Source organism: Spea bombifrons, chromosome 11 (assembly GCF_027358695.1).
Source record: "Spea bombifrons isolate aSpeBom1 chromosome 11, aSpeBom1.2.pri, whole genome shotgun sequence".
Taxonomy (NCBI): domain Eukaryota; kingdom Metazoa; phylum Chordata; class Amphibia; order Anura; family Pelobatidae; genus Spea; species Spea bombifrons.
In genome coordinates, this window is record NC_071097.1 from 31872102 (window position 1) to 31895598 (window position 23497).

The 23497-nt window shown below is 40.0% G+C and overlaps 1 protein-coding gene across 1 annotated transcript in view; it reads left to right on the forward strand.

Moving 5' to 3' along the window:
- The first annotated feature begins 370 nt into the window (after window positions 1-370).
- The window catches only part of KNDC1 (kinase non-catalytic C-lobe domain containing 1), a 32255-nt gene continuing 9128 nt past the window's right edge, over window positions 371-23497 (forward strand). The window contains exons 1-19 of the mRNA XM_053450607.1: window positions 371-707; window positions 8727-8925; window positions 9270-9328; window positions 10409-10555; window positions 11129-11246; window positions 11425-12299; window positions 12441-12555; window positions 14680-14751; window positions 15456-15517; window positions 16335-16493; window positions 17595-17672; window positions 17970-18030; window positions 18140-18290; window positions 18489-19237; window positions 20059-20203; window positions 20857-21080; window positions 21387-21793; window positions 22295-22388; window positions 23389-23486. Coding sequence (XP_053306582.1) covers window positions 576-707; window positions 8727-8925; window positions 9270-9328; window positions 10409-10555; window positions 11129-11246; window positions 11425-12299; window positions 12441-12555; window positions 14680-14751; window positions 15456-15517; window positions 16335-16493; window positions 17595-17672; window positions 17970-18030; window positions 18140-18290; window positions 18489-19237; window positions 20059-20203; window positions 20857-21080; window positions 21387-21793; window positions 22295-22388; window positions 23389-23486 — 3945 coding nt within the window. The 5' untranslated portion in view covers window positions 371-575. The remainder of the gene's footprint in view (window positions 708-8726; window positions 8926-9269; window positions 9329-10408; window positions 10556-11128; window positions 11247-11424; window positions 12300-12440; window positions 12556-14679; window positions 14752-15455; window positions 15518-16334; window positions 16494-17594; window positions 17673-17969; window positions 18031-18139; window positions 18291-18488; window positions 19238-20058; window positions 20204-20856; window positions 21081-21386; window positions 21794-22294; window positions 22389-23388; window positions 23487-23497) is intronic.

Below are 23497 nucleotides of genomic sequence, written 5' to 3' on the forward strand. Positions count from 1 at the left end.
TACCTCCCATAGACTGCAGGGGGCAGCACTTCACCCGCGCTGGTGAGCAACATATAAAATGAACGGGACACGGTCGCCCTCAGAGCAAAGCCTTCCGCTCATAACGTTTTCAGTCTACGCGATAGCGTTTAATATAAAATTTACCCTCGGAAGCGCAATAATAACGATTAAACCGAATCTGGCGCACGCAGACTCCAGCAGTCGAATCAGAACAAGCGCTCCGAACGAGGTTTGACACGCACAGAACAGTTTACGTCATGGAGGCGTGGCTACTCTAGAAGCCTGCGGGCCGCCTCGCGTCATGACGTTGCGCCCTGGTGCGTTGCCATGGCATCGCGTACCTGAGCGAACGCTTTGGGGGAAAGCGCGCAAGAGAGCGGCTGAGATTCATTTAGATGCGAATCGAGGGATCGTCAGCCTTCCTGTCTGCGGGGCCGGTGCTGAGACCCAGGCGGTCGGTTATCCGACAGGTGGTCGGGTGATGAGGCGCGTCTGTATCGGAGCGGAGTACATGTCATCCTGAGATTCACAGCCAGGGCTTCGTGAGCGGCCCCCCAACCCGGACAGGTGCAGGGATGGAGGAGGCCGGAGAGGTGGATGTGCAGGGGTATTATGAGGAGGAGGAAGAAGAAGAGGAGGACGTGGAGGAAGGAGGTGGAAAGGAGTTCTATGATTTTGAGCCTCTTCCCACACTGCTTGAGGATGAGGTGAGTGCAACCTGATAATAAGGCAAATCTATATAGTCCCGCTATATATATATATATATATATATATATATATATATATACACACACACACACACACTCCTAGAGAGTATGGAGTCAGTACATTGTATGGGCTCATCTTAAAAAGAGAAATAAAGTTACAAAGGCGTTAAGGACCTTAGAGGTCTCTTCTTCATGGGCAATCATTCAGCTGAAGAAGAGACCTCAGAGATCCTATAAGCTTATGTGACTATATCCATCACCCTGATGGCTGTCGACGCTTGTCCAGCAGGCCCAGAGAGGATCATTCGCTTTAAGTAGATCTCAAGGCTTTATATGCTGCTATCTTAAGCCTATAACACAGTTGAGAGGGGGGGGAGTTGTGATCAGTTTTGGGAGCTGGTCGTCGGCTGGTATCCGGTCCAGAGGCGGGCGCTCTGCAGACGTACGGGGTTATAGTGGTAAAACCCATCATTTTGGGCACTGGAATAGACTTGGGATCTTCTGCTTCTGTGGAGCCGGGGCGGATGAGAACAAACATTTTAACATCTTTAACTTTTTCGAATGTGGTTAAAAGTGTCTGAGAGATCGAGGGTCCGCACGTAAACGGGGGAACCAATTTCATGTGCAGCAGCCACTGAGGTGCTAGATGGCATATAGCCCCCGAGGGGCAGTAGTCAATGTGGCGCTCTCTTGCATGGGTTGGCTTATGGGCTCACCTGATTACAATTTCATTCTCCAAACCACCATCTCTAGACGAGATTACATCACATCTCCCCACCGTGCCACTGGTTAGCAGGAGCAGATGACCCAGTGGAGGTGGTACACATGGAGACTTGTGCCTCAGACGCGCATGTTGGGCTGACTTCTACAGGAATAACTTCAAAAGCGCACCGGTTTGGAAGGAGACGTACGCCATAACAGGGCTGCCAATTAAGCGTCTTTAGGTGTTAAGGAAGCATCTCGTTGGCTGATGTACTTTCTGCGATCAGTCTTTGTGCTTTAATCATATTTGATTAGCCTTATGTATTATTTAGCTTGCTGTTCCACTCAGAATTTACCTGGATCGTGCATCAGAGCTAATAAACCACTGTCTCTCCTGCTGTTTCTGCCCTAAAGCTCCTATGATCCTCAGCCGGATGTCATATTAGGAATAGTGCGGTTATCTTTGTAGTTGAACAAAAGCTGGAGAAATCTATTTTGGGTTTTTTTTTTAATTTTCTATAAATTAAAAAATCCTTGGGATATGACTGTAGTCAGGGGCTGTTGCCGGACAAAAATTGGGTCATAGTTCAATTTTAAGCAAATTTGCAAAACAATGTTTTTTTTTTTCTATTTTACTGTAGTTCTTTTTTTTTTTTTTTTTTATTTACTTAGTATCACTAATAATTATTATGTTTTAAATCGCTGTATAGGTTATGCAGGTTCATCAAATATATGGTAAAAGGAAAAAAAAAACCTCTAGTCCTAGGGTATGAAAAGCCACTGGTCGTAAAAGGGTTAACGTGTATATGAGCCAGGGAAGCGGAGTCTTAAGTGTATGCTTTGTGGTCCAACGTCCAAGATCTTTCTCAATTGTATCAGAGAACAATAAGACTTAGTGATGCAACTGAAATCAGCTGATCCTTTAAACGTGTTAAAAGTTGTCACGTGGAATATGACACAAACTGCAACTGTATAGAAACATAGAACCCGATGATAGATAAGGGGCCCATCAGTCCTTGGTCTGTCTTAGATTAAGGAGCCATGCGTTTTTCACATGTATTTTTACATTCCCTCACTGTATATCCTCTACCGCTTCTGCTGAGAAGCTGTTCCACTTACCTACCACCCTCTGGGTAACCTAAAACTTCCTTTAAGTATTTCAATGTTTCTGTTACAGCCCCTCTCCTCTTTCCCCAAGATGTAGATCCCTTAGTCTTTCCTGATCAATTTGATCCTGCAAACCATTCACCATTTTTTTCTTTCCAAATAGGATTTTTATTGAAAGTATATTTAGTGTTGGGGTACAGAATAAAAAAAAGAGGGGACGGGGAAAAACAAACATATCAGGATGAGCGAAAACATCAAATACATACGCATTGCATACTATGTATAAACGTACACATGTATAAATAATAATATATATGTATATAAATATCTATTTTATTTTTTAGACCCATCAAGAACATAAAATATATAATAAAGAACATCTAACCTTAACCTTGGCATTTTACTCTCCAGACTTCTCGCTGGTAAATAAACCCTGTGTAGAAATTGAGTCCCAAAACTACCTACCTTTAAACTACCTTTATTAAGAGCAACTGCTAGGTGCTATAGTTAGTTTTTGAATATAATTCATCAGTTTCCAGTGAACAGCAGAGGGCTCGATAATGTCTAATAAATCCAAAACTTTAAGTTCTTTAATATGCATTCTTCAAAATGTGAAAGAAAATGAAAGTGCTTACTGTTATGAGAAGCTGCAGCTTCAGGGTTTGCCGTGGTCTCATTTTCTTGTCACTGATTGGCTGCTTCAAGCAGCCAGTGAGTGGCAGGAAAAAACCCTCCAATTAAAATCACTATCTGAGCATGTAGTAGACCCCCACAACCATTATTGAGACAGAGATGAAGCTGAAGACCAAGTAGCTTGGGGGTAGAGAGGGGCAATTGAATATGGGGGGGGGGGTCTGCAGAATTCCTCCACTTATTTGTGGAGGGGAATCACATGAAAATTTAAAGGAACGACCCATTTAAGCTGTGTGGTTCTGCATTACTTCTTATCCTTCGTTCAAACACGCGTTGGATGTGGTATTTTTACAGAAGGTCCACATGTTATCATGCATTACAAGTTGGCTGCAAGTGGAAAAATGTAGTCCTTAGCATTGGGAACTCTAGATTTTTATTTATAGAGCACTGTATAGATGGAAGTAATGCGCTATGTCATCCACGAACATGCTGACTGTATAGGGGGCTTTGTAACGCAAAGCACAGTAGCCCCGCCGTACCCACTGACATCCATTGTCTTGGATTCTAAAAAGAGCTTGTGTGATTCGGATGTAAGCAGCGCTTGTGTGTTTTTTAAGTCGCAACAATAATGTTTCTTTTTTACTTTAAAGCCCATAATATACCGCTGCTATTAAAATTACAGCAACATATAAAATTACCAGGATAGGTCACACCTTCTACAGCTTGCGATGGCCGCAGTTTCCACAGGAGTGTTGAACGATTCATGGGCAACAATAAAAGCATTGGGCCATCTCATAAACGGATAGAACCTCCCTGAAGGGATAAGCTTCCTTTTGCCTGCGTTTGTGGAGGCATTGGGAGCATGTCTTCCGACATATCTGGGTTCAAGATTGAACCATGGAGTCACCCGCCTGTACCTGGCAGACATCAGACGGGTTACCATGCCATGACACCGCCAGGTCTTTTGTCCCATAGAGCGTTGGCTGGTTAGACCTCAATTAAGGAAGATCTCTCATGCCTCATGAGACTGCATGGCAATGAGACTGGGTCAGATCCATGCAGAACATGGAATAATAGTATTTTATGAATTCTTACAATTTTGTTTAGGAATATTTTTGGGTGTCCGTGTGTAATTTCCCATCTGTACGTCAGAATTCCTTGCCAGCTCACCGAGTTTTGACCTACAGCGGTTGACCCCGGTTAATTCTGAAGCTCTTGATATTAGAATTTTATTTAATTTCTCACTGCTGCTTCGCGGCTGAAATACTAGCTTGGACACATCTGACCTAATTCAGAGTGTTTGCCTCCCGACAAGTAATTGTATTAATAGAGACTATTCTTACTGCTTTCTAGGAGACGCCGTTAGCGAGTCGCTGCAGTCGAATGTTTGTGATGGATAATTAGGAGGTTAATCTTTGAAAAGTGTCAGGGTCAGTTCGTTTAGAAAGTCACCAGGAATGTAAATGACCCAAAATGCTCCTAAACACGAGACGACCATAGATTTCACCTTGTCAAGAAAGGCTGCGGGTAGAAGTGCTCACTCAAGCAAGATCGATTAGGAAATCAATCAATGAATCAATGAATCCAGGGTCCGCAGAGCTGTTCTAAAATACATTTCCTCTTGTGTTTCTCGAGATGTTGGGGTCCCCCCCAAATTAATTAAATAAATAAATGAAAAGCGTGGCTTTGGTCTTCTCCTTTTCGGCCGTTCAAGTCAAGTAAGAAATTTGGAGTTAGACTGAAAATTGTTGTGACTAGCATGATTTTCTTACCCAAGAATGGATACATCCACAGTTACATAATACTGGCGACACGTATCCATCCATCCATCCATCCATGCATACATACGTAATATAAATGGATGTGTGATACAAGCAGGAGAAGCTCCACCAGGAGTTGTCTCCCTCATGTTAGGAATAGGAAAATATGAGTTCTTAGCTGGGCTTTCTCATGTACGGATGGATAAATGCAGATGTCCTGCTGTGTGTGTACCTCCCTCCTTAGAAGGGTCAATTGTTCTTTGGGCCCCAATTCCCTCTATCCCTCTTTCTTCCCCTGATGCCCCTCTTTTCCAGGAGCCCAAAATGTTGGAGGGTATTACAGGGTTCCACAGCTCCAAAGTCACAATCGTGTATAGAGACAGCAGAAAATTTGTATTAATCAAAATACATTGTTCTGTGAATGTTACCCAATTACGTAAATACAGCAAAAATCACGGAAAGTCCTACAAAAAGTTGCGGTAACGTGAAGAACGCGTGGTTTGAACTCCTCAACTTCCCCATTATGTTGCTATCATTATGAAGGGCCAACCACGGTGAGTGGTTGCAGGAAGAGCTTGGCTGGCCCTGTATAATGTCTAGGTAAATCAATGAAAGTTCTTTGAAGGTGCCTCACCTATTTAACTATACATTACTCAGGGCCGGCTCACCACCTGAACATTTCCAACGTTGGCCCTTCATAATAAGTAGTGAAGTGAGTTGAAAACACAACTCTCCTGCCAACTCCCCCTATACTATACGAATGTACTAAGTTCTACTTTTTTGGGAAATGGTACTAAAAGCTTAAAACCATAAGTGCTATCAGACTTTGCCATCACAGAAGCAGACACAAAATGGTCATTGCCACAGAAACCAAAAATAAGCTTTTTAAAAGTTCTTTTTAATGTAATTAAACCATCAGAGGAAAGAATAGAATAACAGATCTGCTTGCGAGCCGTATCCTGCGGGGCAAATAGCTGCGGGGGGCAGGGGCAAAGAGGCAGTGTGTGTATACACCCCACCCACTAAAACCTGCCCCAACACGCAAGCACCCCTGCACCATCATAGCGCCACTCCCCCCGATGGGGGAGAAAAGTTCCCGGGTATGATAATACTATACACAGTATGTACCGCTAAAATATTTCCCCCCACGGGACTTCCACTTTAATGGACCCTATTCATGTCAATAGCAATAGGACTACATACCGCAATTAGAGCGTGGAAGGAATTAATTCTGATCGTTGAACAGTTATTTATTAACACCGTCTTCAGACGTAACTACTTGAGATGGTGCTAAGGAGCGGCGTGGAGAGGTTAGACGCTCATCTAAAGACATCCAAGGGGAGAGTTCAGATGAGGAATGGAGCTACACAGAGGCTTTCTGAAAGCTTAGCACCGGTTACTGATCCTATAAGCATCGTTATCTCGGAAGTGTAAATAATGAGTAGGTAACAAACTGCCTTATCTCTTTTATTTGTTATAGAGTAAGCAACTTGGAATGGCCTTAAAGAAATCCCAGATAAATAAAACACAAATGATCGCTGAAATGCTTTTAATCCTCAAGCTATAAGCATTTTTAGTACATTTTAGTATTAGTATTTTGCATATATTACAAAAGGTAGACTACAAAATTACCAGCAGCATTACAGTTATATCATGTTGATAATAATATCAATATATGGTACGGCATACTGTTACGTAAGGAGAAGTGATGCCCCCCCCAATACACTAACTGTTGGTGTAATTGCATCGTTATAGCGTCTAAAATTTCATTTAAAAAAAATAAATAATGCAATAAAAAAAAAATCTGGTATGTAATATAAACCATGTTGATGTTTGAACGACATTATGAAATTATACGACATCTTCGTATATCCCCAGAAATATTTTTTTTCACTGGACCTTAACAACTAGAAAATCTATATATAGTATGCGTACTAATTGGTTATATGCAAAACCCCCAACCACCCGTATATTACATTTTCTGCTACACCACATGTAGAATGAGTACTGAATGAGTGAATGAATGAATGAACGAATGAATGAATTAGAAAATTTAAAAAAGAATTATCTTTTGATCTTTACATTTACTTATAATTTTGCTTGCAAGCTGTAGTTCATGCTGTGTGTACTGGTCATGTCTCTTTATGGTAAGTAGGGACCAGTAGATTGGCCCTTGATTTCCATCGCTATACTTTTATTTTGCATGCATAGGGATAGTTTGTTCATTGTTGGCCTGTTCTTGGCTCCTTGTACGTTATGAATGATTTCTTTATTTGCCTCGAGTAGCGTTGCTAGCCGTTCCAGGGTTACATTGTATATGATGTCACTGAGCAAATCTTTGAAAGTGTTATATGCCCTCGCTACCCGAAAGCACAGTAACACACGGAAATTAGTCTGCAATAAATACATGGTGCACATGCCCACACATGTTTAATCTTTAAGGTTTTCCCTGTGCATGCGTAATTAGATTTGTTTCAGTAAGCAGACATTATAACAAATTGGATTCCTTAAATTATTTTTATGCAGGTTTTTCTGCTCTTATGGGGTATAAAAAAATCAATAACTTTAGTGAAAGTGTGGGATATACACTTTTTAAAATAAATTTGTAAAAAAAAAAAAGTTTTTTTTCTTACATGTACAAAACTGTCTCAGGGATTTTTTTTTATTTTTTATATTAGTGTTACTGATGCAAAACTACCGTATTTTTTTTTTTTTTTTTGCATGGGCATCCAATCTTACATAGGAATAATTGCGTTATGGTTACTTTATCTTATAACCGAGACAGTTTATACTTTACCTCTTTCAGGAGGTAGAAGTAGGTTGGGATCAGAGGGGAGACGTGAATATTGGTTGACGCAGCTTGGCATGGAAGTGTAACTTTGGATGTTTCCACATACTTTTGGCAACTTGAAAACCACCTACTCTGTGTCTAAGCAAGCGTGAGCAGCTCTGTATAATTGGATGCGGATTCTGCTTTTCTGATTGCTGTTGGCTTCGTACGGATTACTAGATTGGGCAACACAGAGGTTGCCAATAAGGGTTTGGGGCAAGCCAGTCACCACCCAGCCCTGAAAGCCAAGTCACGGAAGGGAACTGGCTCATGCGACTCCCGTTCTCATGTGTTGGACTCAAGCTCATACCTGTTCGGCAAGCTCCAGTACAAGGGAACACTTGGAGGCTTCAAAAAGGCCGAGAACTCTTTATATTCATATAAAAACAAGTAATTAAATCACTTTTTAATTGAGATACCTGTGCTCAAGCAGGGCTATCCAAAAGCTGTGGACTTGTTTGCGACCATCAAGTATTGGAGCTGCTCACGAAGCTCTGGTACAGTGTTGCGACACCGGTAAAAGATTATTTTTATTTTTTAGTAGTTTATCTATTGAAATATATATTTTTTTTTTGTTAATGTTTTACTATTCATTTTCTTTTTTCACCTGTACCTGGAACATTTTATTCTGATAATACACCTACATTTTATTTCATTTTCTATCATTGAAATAATGCAAGTATTTCCATTATATCAGACATTCTTTCAGCAAACAAAAAAATAATAGATATTTCCCTTATTCCCCTCTTAAGTGTCTAAAGAGTTAGCGTCGCGTTGCCTGCTCCTCACCCGTTCCTTGTTAATAAGATTCTTCTTACGTTCCAGACTCGATGCATGCCAAGAACAGATTTGTATACGCTGGGGGTGAACGTCTTCAAAAGCTTTAGTTGAACAAATTAGTGGGTCTGTTTACTAAGGAAGACGTTGTTAAGCGCAATGTATTAAAACATGAAGCCGTTAACAAATGTCTGCGAAATGTCTTGGCAGGAGAACGTGTCCTTGGCTGATATTTTGTCGCTCCGAGATAACGGTCTCACGGAGCAGGAGATCTGGGCGATATGCCTCGAGTGCTGCTATTCCATGAAGAGTATCTGTCACTCGGCCATCTTCCAGACGCTGTGCGTCACTCCGGACACGCTGGCGTTTAACACCAACGGCAAAGTCTGCTTCATGGAGCAGCTCAGCGGTACGTATTTCCTCCACCAGCCGGAGTCCGGATTGTTGGTCAGGATAGCTTTATGTCCATCCCATTTACCACTTCTGCTAGTATATATATATGTATGTATGTATGTGTGTGTGTGTGTGTGTGTGTTGTGTAGTTTTACACTCAGTGTCATTATTTAATAAAAATGTTGCGAACATTGTGAATTCTGTGTGATGTTTTGTGTATGCCGCGCTGTCATTTCTTTCATTTGATCTCTTTATAACGAGTTCAGATGTATAGAAGATGTATTTTTGACTACAAAGATTTCCGCAAACCAATTATTGCAGCCGACTGACACCTTTTTTTCCCTCTCTTTTTCATTTTAGATGATCCTGAGGGTGATTTTGTACCTCCAGAGTTTGATCTGACTGGCAATACCTTGGAGGTATGGAGGTTACATATTTATTTCTAAATTTCCTATATGTGTACGTAGAGTCAATTGGTGGGCGGTCTGTATAATATATCAGCATTATAAATGTCAATGGTTTGCGGCCGGTATGTGTCGAGCAGCGCAGATGGCTTTAACTGTGTAAATATATAGGGATGCATTTACTAAACTGGGGATCTGCATGAGAGCTCGGTGTTATCAGCATGACATTCTAGAACATCAGACAACAGATGAGACCCATTTGACCCATCTAGTCTCCCCTTTTTTCCTGCTGATTAAGGCCAGCATGCTGGGGTGTTATGTGGGGATCAGTCTGTGCTAAAGTCCATCCCAGGGTTATTCAATAAATGGTTAATCGAGTTTAACTTAAACTTGACCAAAGTGGGTTTTATTCACTAAATGGAGACTCCTCACATCACTATTCATTATGAAGGGACAACCCCAGTGAGATTCTCCTGCAGGAAAAGCATGGCTGCTCCTGTATAAAGTTACATTTCCTCACCTATTACATTATACACTACACAGGGCCAGCTCAGCACTCCATGGTAGAGAAACTTGCCAATGCTGGCCCTTTATATATAAAAGAATAAATAATAAAATACTGAAGTGTGGAAACTGGAGCCAACTCGTCTACAAACTCTCCTACCAACACTACATTTAGTGAATAAGCCCACGGTGTTGGATAAGAGGATCCATGCATCATGTATGCACCATGGCCAGAGGTTGCACACAAACTGCAAATTCTGAGGGACCTGGTCCAGAAAATGACTTCTTAATTACTTAAGCTTGGATAACAGTTTAGAACAGCAGTGAAATAAAGCCGCGGGAATGTTAATTATACCCTGCTGCAAATAAACAGAACACAGAGGCAAATGACCATATGAGCAGGGGTGCTCTGTAATTAGAGGGCAATGGAGAGGTCCGACTGGACGTTTTGCTCTCCTAAATTCTACATGATTTTTCCTGGCCGTGCTCATTGATCTGGCAAGGTTCGAAACATAGATTGCTGTCCCTGTATGAGGCTATTTAATTCTTGTTTTCGTCTTTCCTCATTTAGCTGAATTTTGTTTTTTATAGGCACATATATACTCACTTGGTGCCACTCTGAAAGCAGCAATAGAGTTTGTGATTGAACCAGAGATGGAGACCGAAATGTGTCAAGATGTCAATTCCTTGCTGGACCTTATGCAACAGGAAAGTCCAGCCGACAGACCAGATATTGAGGTGAGAGCTACTCGGACTGGATTTACTATGACTTGTCCCCTGCTATGTGCATTTTTGCATTCCTACATTAGACCGGCCGCACAGAGCCCTGACCTCAACCCCATCGAACACCTTTGAGATAAACTGGAACGGAGATTGTGATCCGGGCGTCTCGTCCAACATTAACGCCTGACCTCATAAATACTCTACTGGATGAATGGGCAAAAATTCCACAGAAACTCCCCAAAATCTTGTGGAAAGCCTTCCCAGAAGAGCGGAAGCTGTTATATCTGCAACCAACTTAACATTAATGTCTATGTATTTAGAATGTGATGTCATCAAAATCCCTGTTGCTGTCAGGTGTCCCAGTACTTTTATTACATAGATTATGCAGTATATTATCTGTCTAAGTATTTAGATGGAGATCATGGCTGTGCTGTCTTTGAGCTTGCAATCTATTGGGAAGTTTATAAATTGTTGTTCGTTTTTTTTTGTTTTTTTTTTTATGAGTAGAGCATATTATGTTTCTTTAATGAAAACCCATTTGTTTTTTTAATTTGTTTAATTTGTTTAATTTAATATTTCTATACTCAGAGCATTATATCGCTGTGTGAAGAGAAACTGGGTAGTAGTTCTTCTTACATGATTTGTCGAAGTCTTTCATCCATTGGAAGGAGAGTGCTCTCTATTGAGTCTGTCGCCGCTTTACAAGGTAAATGCTGTCTGATCGATTAAAACAAGTTTTGTAGTGTAAATGGGCCAATATAATTAAATATAAAAGCAATTAATATTATAAACTTTTCTGTACTTTTAGCCAAAGTAGACTTGTTACTACATATATACTATACAGATGCGTGTGTCTTAAAATTCTTAATGTTTTCTTAATGTAGACGGCTTGGAAAATCTTTGGAAAGGAGCTAATAAAATGGACAAGGGTGTAAAACACCAGACAGGTGAAAAAGATCCAAACCAGGTATCGTGTGTCTCACGCTGTTCAGACATCTACCACGATCTTATTGCATCGCATGCCAAGGAGCAGCAGAACGGGTGGCGAGAAGCTGAGATTAATTCAGAGAAACCGCGTACGGGGCCGCCTTCCGTGTTCTTAAATCACGTTAAAAAGCACAGAGGAGAAAGAACGCATCCTTCCTCTTTGGAAAAGTATGATCACAGAGAGAAACCAAATGATGAGATGTCAAGACTTTCTTTAAAGAGGTATCGCCGAAGCAAGAACCATCCCATTGACAATACATTGGAAAAGAGATCTCTCTCTCTGTCTCCGCCAGCCACGGGACGAGCGACTCTTAAAAGTTGGCCATCGGTACCTAGTTGTCTATCTCCAAATGACTGTGTCGAGGACCAGGAGGACCATTTAGTCGACAGAGACCAAAGGAAGCCAGAAAACTTGTGTTTTATGAATTCAAAGATCAATGATAATTGTTTTTTTCCTTGTAATCCTGCTCCAAGCCCCAGAAACTGTAATTCTCCTCTGGATCCGACTGAATTCCGTTCTCAGGTTTCCTATGAAAACTTAGTCGCTGCTTTCGAGGAAGAAAACATGCGCTCTTTAAGCAAAGACAAAAACACAACAGAAGAACGTGCATCCTCTGGGGAAAGTCGCACGGTATGTTACCCGTCTAACGGAAGTGAACACTCAAAAGTACATGAAGGGCCACCGTCGTTTTCGGTTTATCATGATGACAGTGCTCCGGTTTCAAGACGTAATTCTCTTGAACACGATGATGAAGACAAAATCGACCAACAGGTAAGACTTCTAATCTGATGCTTTACGATAAATCGAGTCTATAAGTAATTTTGATTTGCATTTCTACTATGTATATTATTCCAAGCCTTAATATTATACCCGTTATCTTGTAATCATTTTTTCTAATGTCTTACCTTGCAGTGGATTCCATTGAAAGATATTCTAATAAGATACGGACAGCCCCTGAAAGAAGATGAGCTGTGGGCTCTATGTCATGAGTGCTTATATACTCTTCAGACGTATATAGATTTCCCAGGTAATTAACTGCTTTATTTTATTGTTTCAAAACAATCAAACATAGTGCATGACTGAATTAATGATTTATTCGGAGGCAGGCCTTGTCCATATTGAACAATGAAAACCAGTATGTAGGGTGTGTGAGGCACAACCCCGCATCCTGAATCTCTACCAGGTTGGGTAAATCTCCAGTTAGCCATGGCTTCTAGATTTTATATATATCTTCAAAGCTTTATTTAGGACATCTTATTGATTCTTGTGGGTATTTCCTCCCTGGCTTTTCTGAAATGGAACGATGCTTTTCTTCATTTTCAACCCAGTGACTCTTTACTGTTATTGGAAAGGACATGGCCTCCTAGAAAGGATTGTGAGGCAAAGCTGTCAAGGGTAAAAATGAGATCAACGCTCGAGACACTTTGGTTTCGTGGGAAATGACAGAGAATGTTTTTAACCTTTAAAGGCATTTTTTTCCTTAAACCAAAAAATATATATGACTGTATTTGCTCGATTTATATTACGACTGAAGAGAATAAGCAGGGCGGCAGAAAAGGAGACGGGGACACGGAAGAGGTCAGCAGAGATGGTAGAGGGAGACTGAGTGTGAGAGAGCATGAGAGAGTGAGCGACGGTGTAACAGAACACGAGTGACAAGCTGCAGATGTGAAGTCTGAATAAAAGACGACATCGATTATAAGACAAAGACGTTTTTTTTAGATGATCTTGGCTTATAATCGAGCAAATACGGTAATTGAACTTCATAAGATTTGTCCAGACAGAGCCAACATACTGCAACTTTGGTCAACACAATCCTTTACTTCGTAAGTATATTGATCATGTTTTCTTATAAAAAATCCCTCCGTGGCAGAAGAATCCTCCATCTAAAAGTCAACAGGAGCCTTCACCAAGTGTCACCAAGGCCAGCAGCTCTAGGAAAACCACATAAAAGAAAGATGTCCATGCCTCGCATTAGCGTTGGTGGCTATCATGTTAATGTCCAGAATGGAAAATATAATAGTTTAACTACTATCGTTCCATCCAGAGAAAGACATCCTTATTACTCCGGCAGCAACGACAGAGGGCATTTGTGCAGAGAACACAAAAGGTCTTTCTTGTTGGCAAAAATAAGCTACCGAGCGAAGAAGAACTAAATTAATTTGGACGTAATCTCATTCATCACTAGCTGGGCTTTTCGTTTCTGCTTGTGTGAAATACATTGTCCATAAATTGGCAGAATCACTGTACTGTATTGTGTCTAGAGGATATCTGGCTGATTTTTATATAAATTTTTATATTTTCAAGGATTTTATTTTTTTATTTTTTTATTCTTTTGTAACATATGACTATGTCTGTGTGAAAAGTCCATTTCTAAAATTAATGTATTGCCGTTTGTTAAGTATGAACACAATTAAATATGTCTGCCAAACATATACTTGCAATCTGAGCCGGGCTTGTCTGGTTAAAAATAGAATTCTCAATGATATTTAGTTTTAGACTCTGAAAATTGCTTACCCCAAAAACTAAAATCTAATATTGCTCTTTAAAAATCTTAAAGGGTATTTTAGATAAAATCATCCGTATAATCCAAAACGGGAATTATCTGCCGCGTGTTTTATTGATTTTATTTAATTTTCCATGTTTTCTAATTAACAATTGAGATATCCGCTAAAAGGTATTAGAGAATTTCAATTGACGTGACAGCAAAGATGGCGGCTCCTGCATTCAGTACAATAGAGGAAAAAAGGGTTAATTTTATTTTAATAGTTAAGTGAAAAGGAAAGAAAGGATGATTCATATCTTTTTGGTAGATATTTAGTATTATTTGGGCCATTGGTAATCTTAATGGGCACCCCTAACTTTTAAACCGTATTCCTCATCTTGGCGTCCTTAGACGTTCTCATTATTCAGTTGCAGGGGTTCTGGATTTTGTTTCCCGTTTATTTGCAGGTTCATATGTTTTTGTGTGACGACAGCTTTGTTTTCCGAGTGGCTTTTAATAAAAAAGTAAAAACATTATAGAATTTAGAACCGTACATGTATACATTGGATCGAATTTTACCCTAAATGTATACATTGGAGTTTTACCCTATACATATGCTGCCGTGTATACAAGGGAATGACAACCTTTTTTTTTTTATGTTTTTAGCCATTTTGTGTCTAGAATCTGTGCTTGTAGACCCCAGCGGAGAAGTCCTCTTCGTTTTTCACCCAGATGAAGGTAAAATAACAAAGATTGGTGCTTTTGTTGGGCTTATTGATCCTTGTTGAATTTTAAAACGCATATAGAACGCATCTAAGTTTATTTTCTGACTTGGAAAGTTAAGTACCGTATATTACAACATGAGTGCTCCAAAATATCTATTTCAAAAAATGGGTTTTTTTGTTTGTTTTAACCAGTTGCAGTTTTTTGCCTAATATAATGTTTACATGAGCAAACACACCAACTCTTTACCATACTGCCTGTGGTAAACAATAACCAAAAAGTCTCCCCACGTGACAAATCCTTATACTGAATAAAGACCCCCCCTCCAAAAAAAATTATATATATACTTAACTCCTCAGTATTCCTCCAATACTCTCAAAAATCCAAATAATCCACAAAAAAAGCCAACCATAGATGGGAGGCGCTCATATATTTAAAGAAAATAATATACAAACTCCATATAAATGATATAAGAGAAGAATAGCTAAATTATATCACTGGGGGGTTATATTACTGGTAACACCGCTGGGGGGGTGTTTCTTATTATATATATATATATATATATATATATATATATATAGCGCTGGGGGTTATTACTGTATACAGAACCAGGGTTTTATGTTCAAGATAAAAAATACTTTTTTTCTATGGTGTTACAATGGACAATATCCAAACTGATTTTTGTTCTTGTTTTCCTGTTTTTTTATTTTATTATTTAGAGCCTTATGATGCGTTTTGTGTGCCGCCCGAATTCGATCCTCAGGGATTGGGAACAGAGAAGGTAACCGCTGTGTCTGCTGATTGTTAAAACTCTAAAGAGCCGTAGAGGATCGGCCAGCTTATGAAACCTCCCTAGCGATGCTGTGTCACAACATGAATGGATTGAAACCCTTCATTAAAACGATGCTGCCGCAGGGCTGCTAGACTTTTACTATGAATGGCAAAATGTGTGTTTGTACTTTAACCCAGTCAGTGCCAGGACACCCGCTGCATGTTCCAGAGCATTGTACTACTGGAGGCTTCAGGTCACATACATCCTTTCGATCTGGGTGCATTTCCCATAAAAGATACATTTATGTGTAATTGGTTCCTTTCTGCTGTCCCTATCTATGTGTATATATATATATATATATATATATATATATATATATATATATATATATATAATATATATATGTGTGTTAATATTATATTCTTTTTCGCAGGCTCTAGTTCGTCCTAAAATTACTTCTTAGTATAATTTCAATATCATTGTTAGAAGAGAGCTCTAACCGCTTTAACCCCACCTTTTGCTAATATTGTGTTTTTAATGAATTAATATTTTAATATTAATATTTTAATTTTTTTCAAGCTTTCACATAATGTTTTCATACATTGAGTTCTCGCTCTCTCATCTTAGCCCGATCTACTAGACAAACACCCTGACTCCCTATAATACTGCCTTATGGTGAATAATAGAATACATTTTAACAGAATATCAGAATTCTGGCATTTTTTTATTTTTTTGCTTTGTTTTATCGTGTCTTTATTTGTTTTTGGCGTTAAGCCATCCTTCCCATTCCTAAAGAAATGAATGTGCGTACGTTTCATTTTTCCAGGCCTGTGTTTACGGGATAGCTGCGATCCTATGGTCGGCCGCCAAACTCAATTACCCTTCAAATCACAAACTAGCGCTGCCTAAAAAACTCAAGAAATTCCTTCTGCACATGGCAAAGCGGAACGCCGAGGAACGACCTGGTTTGGCTGAAGCTCTGCAGGTACTTATTGTGAAATACCAGTTTTTATTAAGGCAGGGTGTGTTTTTGTTATAATATTTGTAGTTACAAGCACTTTATATATATTACCTTTCAAACGTTTGGGGTCACTTAGAAGTTTACTTTTTTTTGTTAAGAAAAGCAAATTCTGTCCATTAAAATAACATGAAATGGATGAGAAATCCAGCGCAGACGAGGTTAATGCTGGAAATGGCTGATTTTAAATGGAACATCTACATATGCGTACAGAGGCTCTATATGTGTGCTTATATATATAGTGTGTGTACAAAAATAAAGTGAATGACGGCGCTTCTAATAGATATTTTGATATATAAAGTGAGTATAAATAGCTGCCAGCACTTAACACTTAACCCCTACGTGACAATAAAACAAACAAAAGATAGAGTGCAGCGCTCCGTTTGTAACAACTCTATATTAATAGTGTTATGCAATACTTGAACATGTCCGTCCTTACAAAATAACACCCATCGTGCATAATAAATTAAAATCTTATAGGAGGGTTAATATCTTTTGTATAAACAATATTATACTATTATCTATATGTTTCTTTTATTTTTCATGTGAACCTGCTGAGAGTCTCATAGAAGACATCACATGTGATTTGAATCGAAGTATACCTGGTTTATTTTTTTTTTATTTTTTTATTTATTATGCACGATGGGTGTTATTTTGTAAGGACGGACATGTTCAAGTATTGCATAACACTATTAATATAGAGTTGTTACAAACGGAGCGCTGCACTCTATCTTTTGTTTATATATATATACATACACACAATTGGCAAGATATATTTTTCAGATGTTACGTTTATTTTTGTCAAAGGGATCCCAAAATATTTAAATCGTTGGCTATTTTGCTCCTTCTTTAGTCTACCGGTAAAATATTTCAAATAAGCTGGCTTTAGATATGTGGGTTTTCAATTTAAGAAATTACTAATTTCGACATAAATCATAGAAACTGTAGTATGGTGACCTGAACCAGCATGAGGATGAATTAGTTTTGAGCTTTGTAATTAAAAAATGGATGGGCTTTTCTTTTATCTGTTTTGGTTTTTTTTTTCACATTTAGCTTTATTTTCTTCAGGTTTGCAGAGATTATCTGGTACGGAAAGGTATAGATAGTAAAGTTATTTGGGCGGACATATACAAGTTTACGTATAAGGTGAGAACATTAAATATACCTATGTGTCCGTTTCTTGTCTACATTTTCCGTGTTGCCAAGTGTTTTCAGGCTTCCTATGGTAGAAATTAAAAGTAGTGATTTCATGAAATTAGATACATTTTTGGGGGCTGCCCCCCTTAACCCCTTAAGCACAATGGGTTGTGCTTAAACCCATTAAAAACAATGTATTGTAAGCCCGTACATGTACGGCTTTGTCATGAAGGGGTTAAACCATATGATTGACGATTTATACGTTTGGAATTGCGCAATGTAATATATATATTTCTTTACGTTCAGTCCGGTCCGCACGCAGGATATGAAGAACCTCTTTCTACTGAAGACCCCAGAGACTTTCCAGGTTCTTCTTCAGGTACTACATCTAAAATCTGTCAGAAGCCCAAAAATTACAGTAAATGAGCTGATAACACAGCCACGGTTCTTTCCTTTCAATTGTATTTCGTTTACAGGGTTTATTCCAGTTTCAACAACCAATAAACTTATGGCGGTGAAGGGACCAGTTCCATTGAAGAATGAACGTTCCAAACTACCGGCTGCGTTCACATCTCCTGCTACTCATTTCAAGCCCATCATTCTGATGCAAAATACAGAGAATTGCAGGTACGTTTTCACTTTACTGAAGGGGTGGTAGATAAGAGGAACATCATCCCACAGAAGCGGTAGAGGCTAATACAATGTGGGAATTTAAAACTGTTTGGGGTAAGCATAGGGCTTTCTTGGATCAAAGAGGAGGAAAAACAGGCAGACTGTTTCTTATCTGCCGTCAAATTCATATTTACAGACTTTCACTTTTTTCAGTGAGAAAAATGCCAATTCATCCTCATGTAACGAAGAATTTGAAGATGGGACATCAAAGGCGACTCCGGGTCAAGGTATTTCGGGCAGTGACATGGAATCCTATGAGGATAAGACGTCCCTAATTTACTCCTGCAATATTCCTTCAAGAATCCAAAGTTCAAACCCGCGCGATTCGACCATTTCGTGTTGTTCTTCTGATCGGAAAGAAAACATTTCTTCGGAAGGATCTGTTTCCTCCAATTCTTCCACGGTTCTGAGCAGTCCGGTCGTTAACAATTATCTGCTCAAGCAGGATCCAAAGACGGGGAGCCTGAAGCTGGTCCGCGTTCAGCTTAGCATACCCGAGCACATCGCGAGCGTGTCTTTAGAAACGGAGCCTGTACCTCGATGTATTGGGACTCCCGCCACCGTAGCAAACAATGACATTAGTAGCTATGACATCAAAAACTGTGAAGAACTCCTTCTGCCCTCCCTTGCCGTGTATAGAGGAACACAAACCAAAGTTAATGATGTCACGGGAGAGCTTCCATTATCTAATGGGATGCTTGCTCCAAGTTCCAATGGCGATCAGACTCTTCCGGTTGTTAATTATAACAATGACGCATCTGTTGCACAACTGAATGCTGCTAACGGAGAAGCTCAGGCTAAAAGGACAATATGCTCCCCGTTGCTAAAAATTATGCACCTTATACGAGATGAATTTTCCTTCGATGGATATTTGGAAAACGGAATAGAAGATCTTGCGATGGGTACATACTAAACTTTGTTGAACTATGATTTATTGGTGACATTTCTCAACATATTTACATGTAGACATAGGGTTCTTATTAATAGTATCGCCAACTTCCTTATCCGAGCGTATGAATCAAATATATTCTGCGCAAGATCAGTAAAACGTACTTGTATACGGACTTCTGATATTGGTGTATATTTAGCTTTGAAACGGTTATCCAGATTTGCAGTGTTCTGGAAGCAGGGATTTCATGTCGGAGACGGTTTCTCATCCGCATTTTGCAAAGGTTTTCTTACAAAGCTAGTATGAGTTCTCACCTACGAAAAAATTTAATTTAAGATACAAAAAAATAGTTATTTCCCATAAACCTAAACGCAATCCACGTTTTATGGCGGATGCATTGAACATTAGACGAATACGCTAATAACTAAAATTGTGGCAGGCGGCACCGTGTTAGCCGTGGAAATACAGGGAACAGGCAGCGCCAAGGTGATACCTTTTTGTCAACTGTGTAGCATTAGATTGCAAGCATTCTGGACAAGTCTTGTAACATGCCTGAGGATGATTTTTTTTTTTTTTTCTTTTTAACTCATTTTATTTGGTTTCTATGGTGATAAGACCGCTTTTCTTGCGGTCATGTTTTGTACATAATTCCAGTTTAGTCTTACAAAGGCATTTCTAAGGTATTGAGAGCTTATGTGACTCTACATCATGTTCTTCGTTATGTTGGTCAACTAAAAGCTTTAAGGACCTTCCAAAGAATGCATGATTGTATTGTAAAGAATAGCCCTATATACGCAAGTAATAGCTTTTCTGTGTCTGTATAAACACCAACAGGGGAATATATCTTCTCGTTGGGTGGCCTCCAGTATACTACTTTCTGTGGAGCAATCTGTGAGAAGTTTTGTGACCTTTACTGGGATGATCAGCTGCTTGAAAATCTCTACCAGGTTGTCAACGGGAAATCTCCCTCGTCCATCAGGTACGTGCTTCCTAGTATAGTTATTCTTTCTGCTTTAAAGAAAATAATCATTGGTAAACCAGTTGGGTTGGGTGACCCTCCAACGATCACCTTCCTATTTGTTTAAGGGGTCACACGCCAGTCATTACCTTTATACTAGGTAGGCAGATGATGAACGGGCACAGATTGTCATCATACCACATACGCAAATGAACAGTAGGCAATGGGTACTATTAACTGGGTTTAACGGCAGCCATTGGGTTTATTCTTGGCTAGCAAATGGACACAAAGATATGCCAAGGCAGCCATTGGACCCTATGCATGTTTTAAGTCCTTAGATCACCGCATTGGTAGACCCCTTAAAATACAAGTATTTGAATTAGTCCTTGTGATGATCAACAATCCTGGTTTTACATGAAGCTCATGTGACAAACAGCATGGTAATGATACTTTATAAAGCAAATGATAATGTGTATTATATGTTTTTGTTTCAAACACATTGATCCACATGATACGACTTTCTTGTATGTTTTAAAGAAAAAAATGGTTGTACTGAAGTGCAGTGCTTGACGTTTCATCTTTTATTATAAGATATTATAAGCATCGTATTGCCTGTGCTGTGCTGTGTGATAAGTTGTTATTATTATTATTTTATTTTTTTATTTGATTCACAGTACAAACACAAAGGACGCTTCCAGTCCCTGTATTGCTACACAGATGCTAAAGAGAGTGCAGAGAAAATCAAGAAAGTACAAAAAGCAAGAACACAGTTCAGCAAACGAACAAATTAACAGCATAAAAAGTGAAGAAATCAAACCAATCGCTTCCGATGCGGCCGTGACTCCAGAAAACCAAATATCTTCTGAATCCCAGAGTCTCCCATCGTTTTCTGACGCAGGTACTACATGTCTGACCAACCAGTCTGTATGAACCTTATCATGCTCCTGTGTTATCAGTCTATGATAGACAGACAGACAGGTAGATAATCACCTAAACTGGCGATCTTTAAATGGATAATATACCTTCTATAAAGATGTTCTTCAGAAACACTCATCAGCCAGTGCGTTTTTGGTTGCTCGCTTTTAAAAGGTTCTTGTTATAGCTTGAAGGGGTGCTGGGAGTTTTTGGCATTTCACGCTGATCTAAAATAAAAATGCAGCATGGATTCTCCCACACCTGACCTTTACTTTTTTCCACTTTAAAGGCACTGAGACGCAGGAGGCAGCTGACGATGGCAGACAAGCTTCATTTGAAGAGGGGGATATGACGGATTGCTTGCCTGAGACGGCAGAAACGGATGAGCAGTCCCAAACCTCTGATGTCGCGAAGCAGTCTGAAGGGGACTGCGCGTACAGAGCGCTTTCGGACTGTAAACATTTCCGTTTTAGCCCGGATTTTACCGATGAGAACGAAGACAATCTCGAGGTAGTGAAGCCGCGGGAGGGGGGCTTTACAATGTCCATCTGCCCGGAGGAGCTGTACAAATGTAGCATGGGCTGGAGCAGTGCTTTCTACGGAGCCCAGCTCTTTGACTCGGAGGTTCAGCGTTATGTTAACATACTGGGCAGGCAGAAAGATAAGTGCTCGGAAAGCATCGAGGCCAAGAGACTGGTAAGTGCTTGCGTCTATATAAATTAAGTACCCTGTTATGCATGCGCCACGCTTGTCGAGGAGTTCTGGTTCTAGCAGCCCAAGCGCTCGGCTCTATCATGATGGTGATGATTGTGGTCCTTTCATAAGATGCACGCTTGGGCACCACAGTTCCAGCGACGCCATTGACTAAGCCCCATCTATTTATTTCGGTCGGTTGCCACTATACAGGAGACCACATATCATTATTATGGGCTATATTTTCCTGAATATAAGAAGCAATAAACTGTCTACTCATTGGGGGCAACATGTATCGGTAAGATGGCTAAAGGTTATGGGAAATCTTCTAAAGTGTCGACGTACCCTAAGCGTATATTTGACAGTTACAAGAGATCTCTGGCCTGTAGAGCAGCGGCGGGGTGGCTGATTACTCAACGCCTTTTTAAAAATGTTGTTTGGCTAAAAGAGTCGTAGAGTTAGATTATTGAATTGAAACCGGTTTTGCTCTTTGTCTCCTTGAAGGAACTTGAACAGCAACTTATGATTGAAACCAAAAATTACAGAAAAACCATTAAGCTCTACCAGAACCTACTGCTGAAAGGAAAGCGAAATAAAGGTGAGTGTGGTTTCAGCGTGCCCCCCAAAATATTGTCTATACTGACTTTCACTCGAAGCGTTACTGCGTGTTTGTCATTGGTTGTAATATAGGAATTATAGACTAATCTCCTGATCTTGAGGGGCTGCAAAAAGGCCACAATTTCTGGATATCCCACCTGGATCATGTCAGTTTAGATGACTTGTTTTCCGGCATACACAGAGATCCTCTAACGTCGACTGAAGGTGTCAGCCACTGGTCTAAAAGATATATATATATATACATGCAGCATAGGGCAGGTCTGCGGGAGAGAACAAGCTCGGTAAATCTCTTTTGGATCAACGCTCAGGTTCGGTTATACCGCAGGTAGCTAAGCCGGCTTTGGCACTGAAACTCTCAAGACGCCCCTGTGATGATCAGCTGAAGGGGGGGTGTCATGAAATGAGGTTGCGCAACAGCTGGAGGGCTTACCTCTCGGCTTCCTGAATCATATCTCCACTTCAAAGGGGTCATGCCTCCTACAGCTAGTCGCTTATTCTTCCATATACAATCATGATGCAGAACCGTGCCTGTTAAGGCTACATTACAGTATTTAGCCCACAATAGGACTAAAACGATCACATTTTCTCGTGGTCTATTCTGCAAATGCATAGATGGGTTCTGCAGAATCCCCCCGAATGCATTTGCCCGGTTCCCAACCCTCCAGTCGGCGCCACCACTATTTAGACCCCGGTGCACGTGTGTCACGTCTTCCCATTGATGTGAATTTACGTCGTTTATTGCCACTGATTGACAGCTTAAACAGCCAATCAGTGGGCAGAACACACTCCTGTAATTCATTTGTATACAGACTTTACGTTTGGGACGTCTGACTACATCCTAGTGGTTTCATTAGCCTTTAGCTCAACCATTGCTGTGTAATTTCTGTTCCCCGTGGGTTAGATGTAAATGTGTTTTCGGTGAGCCTGGGAATGAATTCCATTTCACTTGGTAACTTGTGTTTTATTTTATTTTTTTAAAGGTTCTGATGTAAAGGAATTGTTACCCAAACTGAAAGGACACTTGGAAGAAATGAAAGCGAAGGTTCAGTTCCTTGAACTGTCCAAAAAACTGCTTCAGGTTGGTAGTTT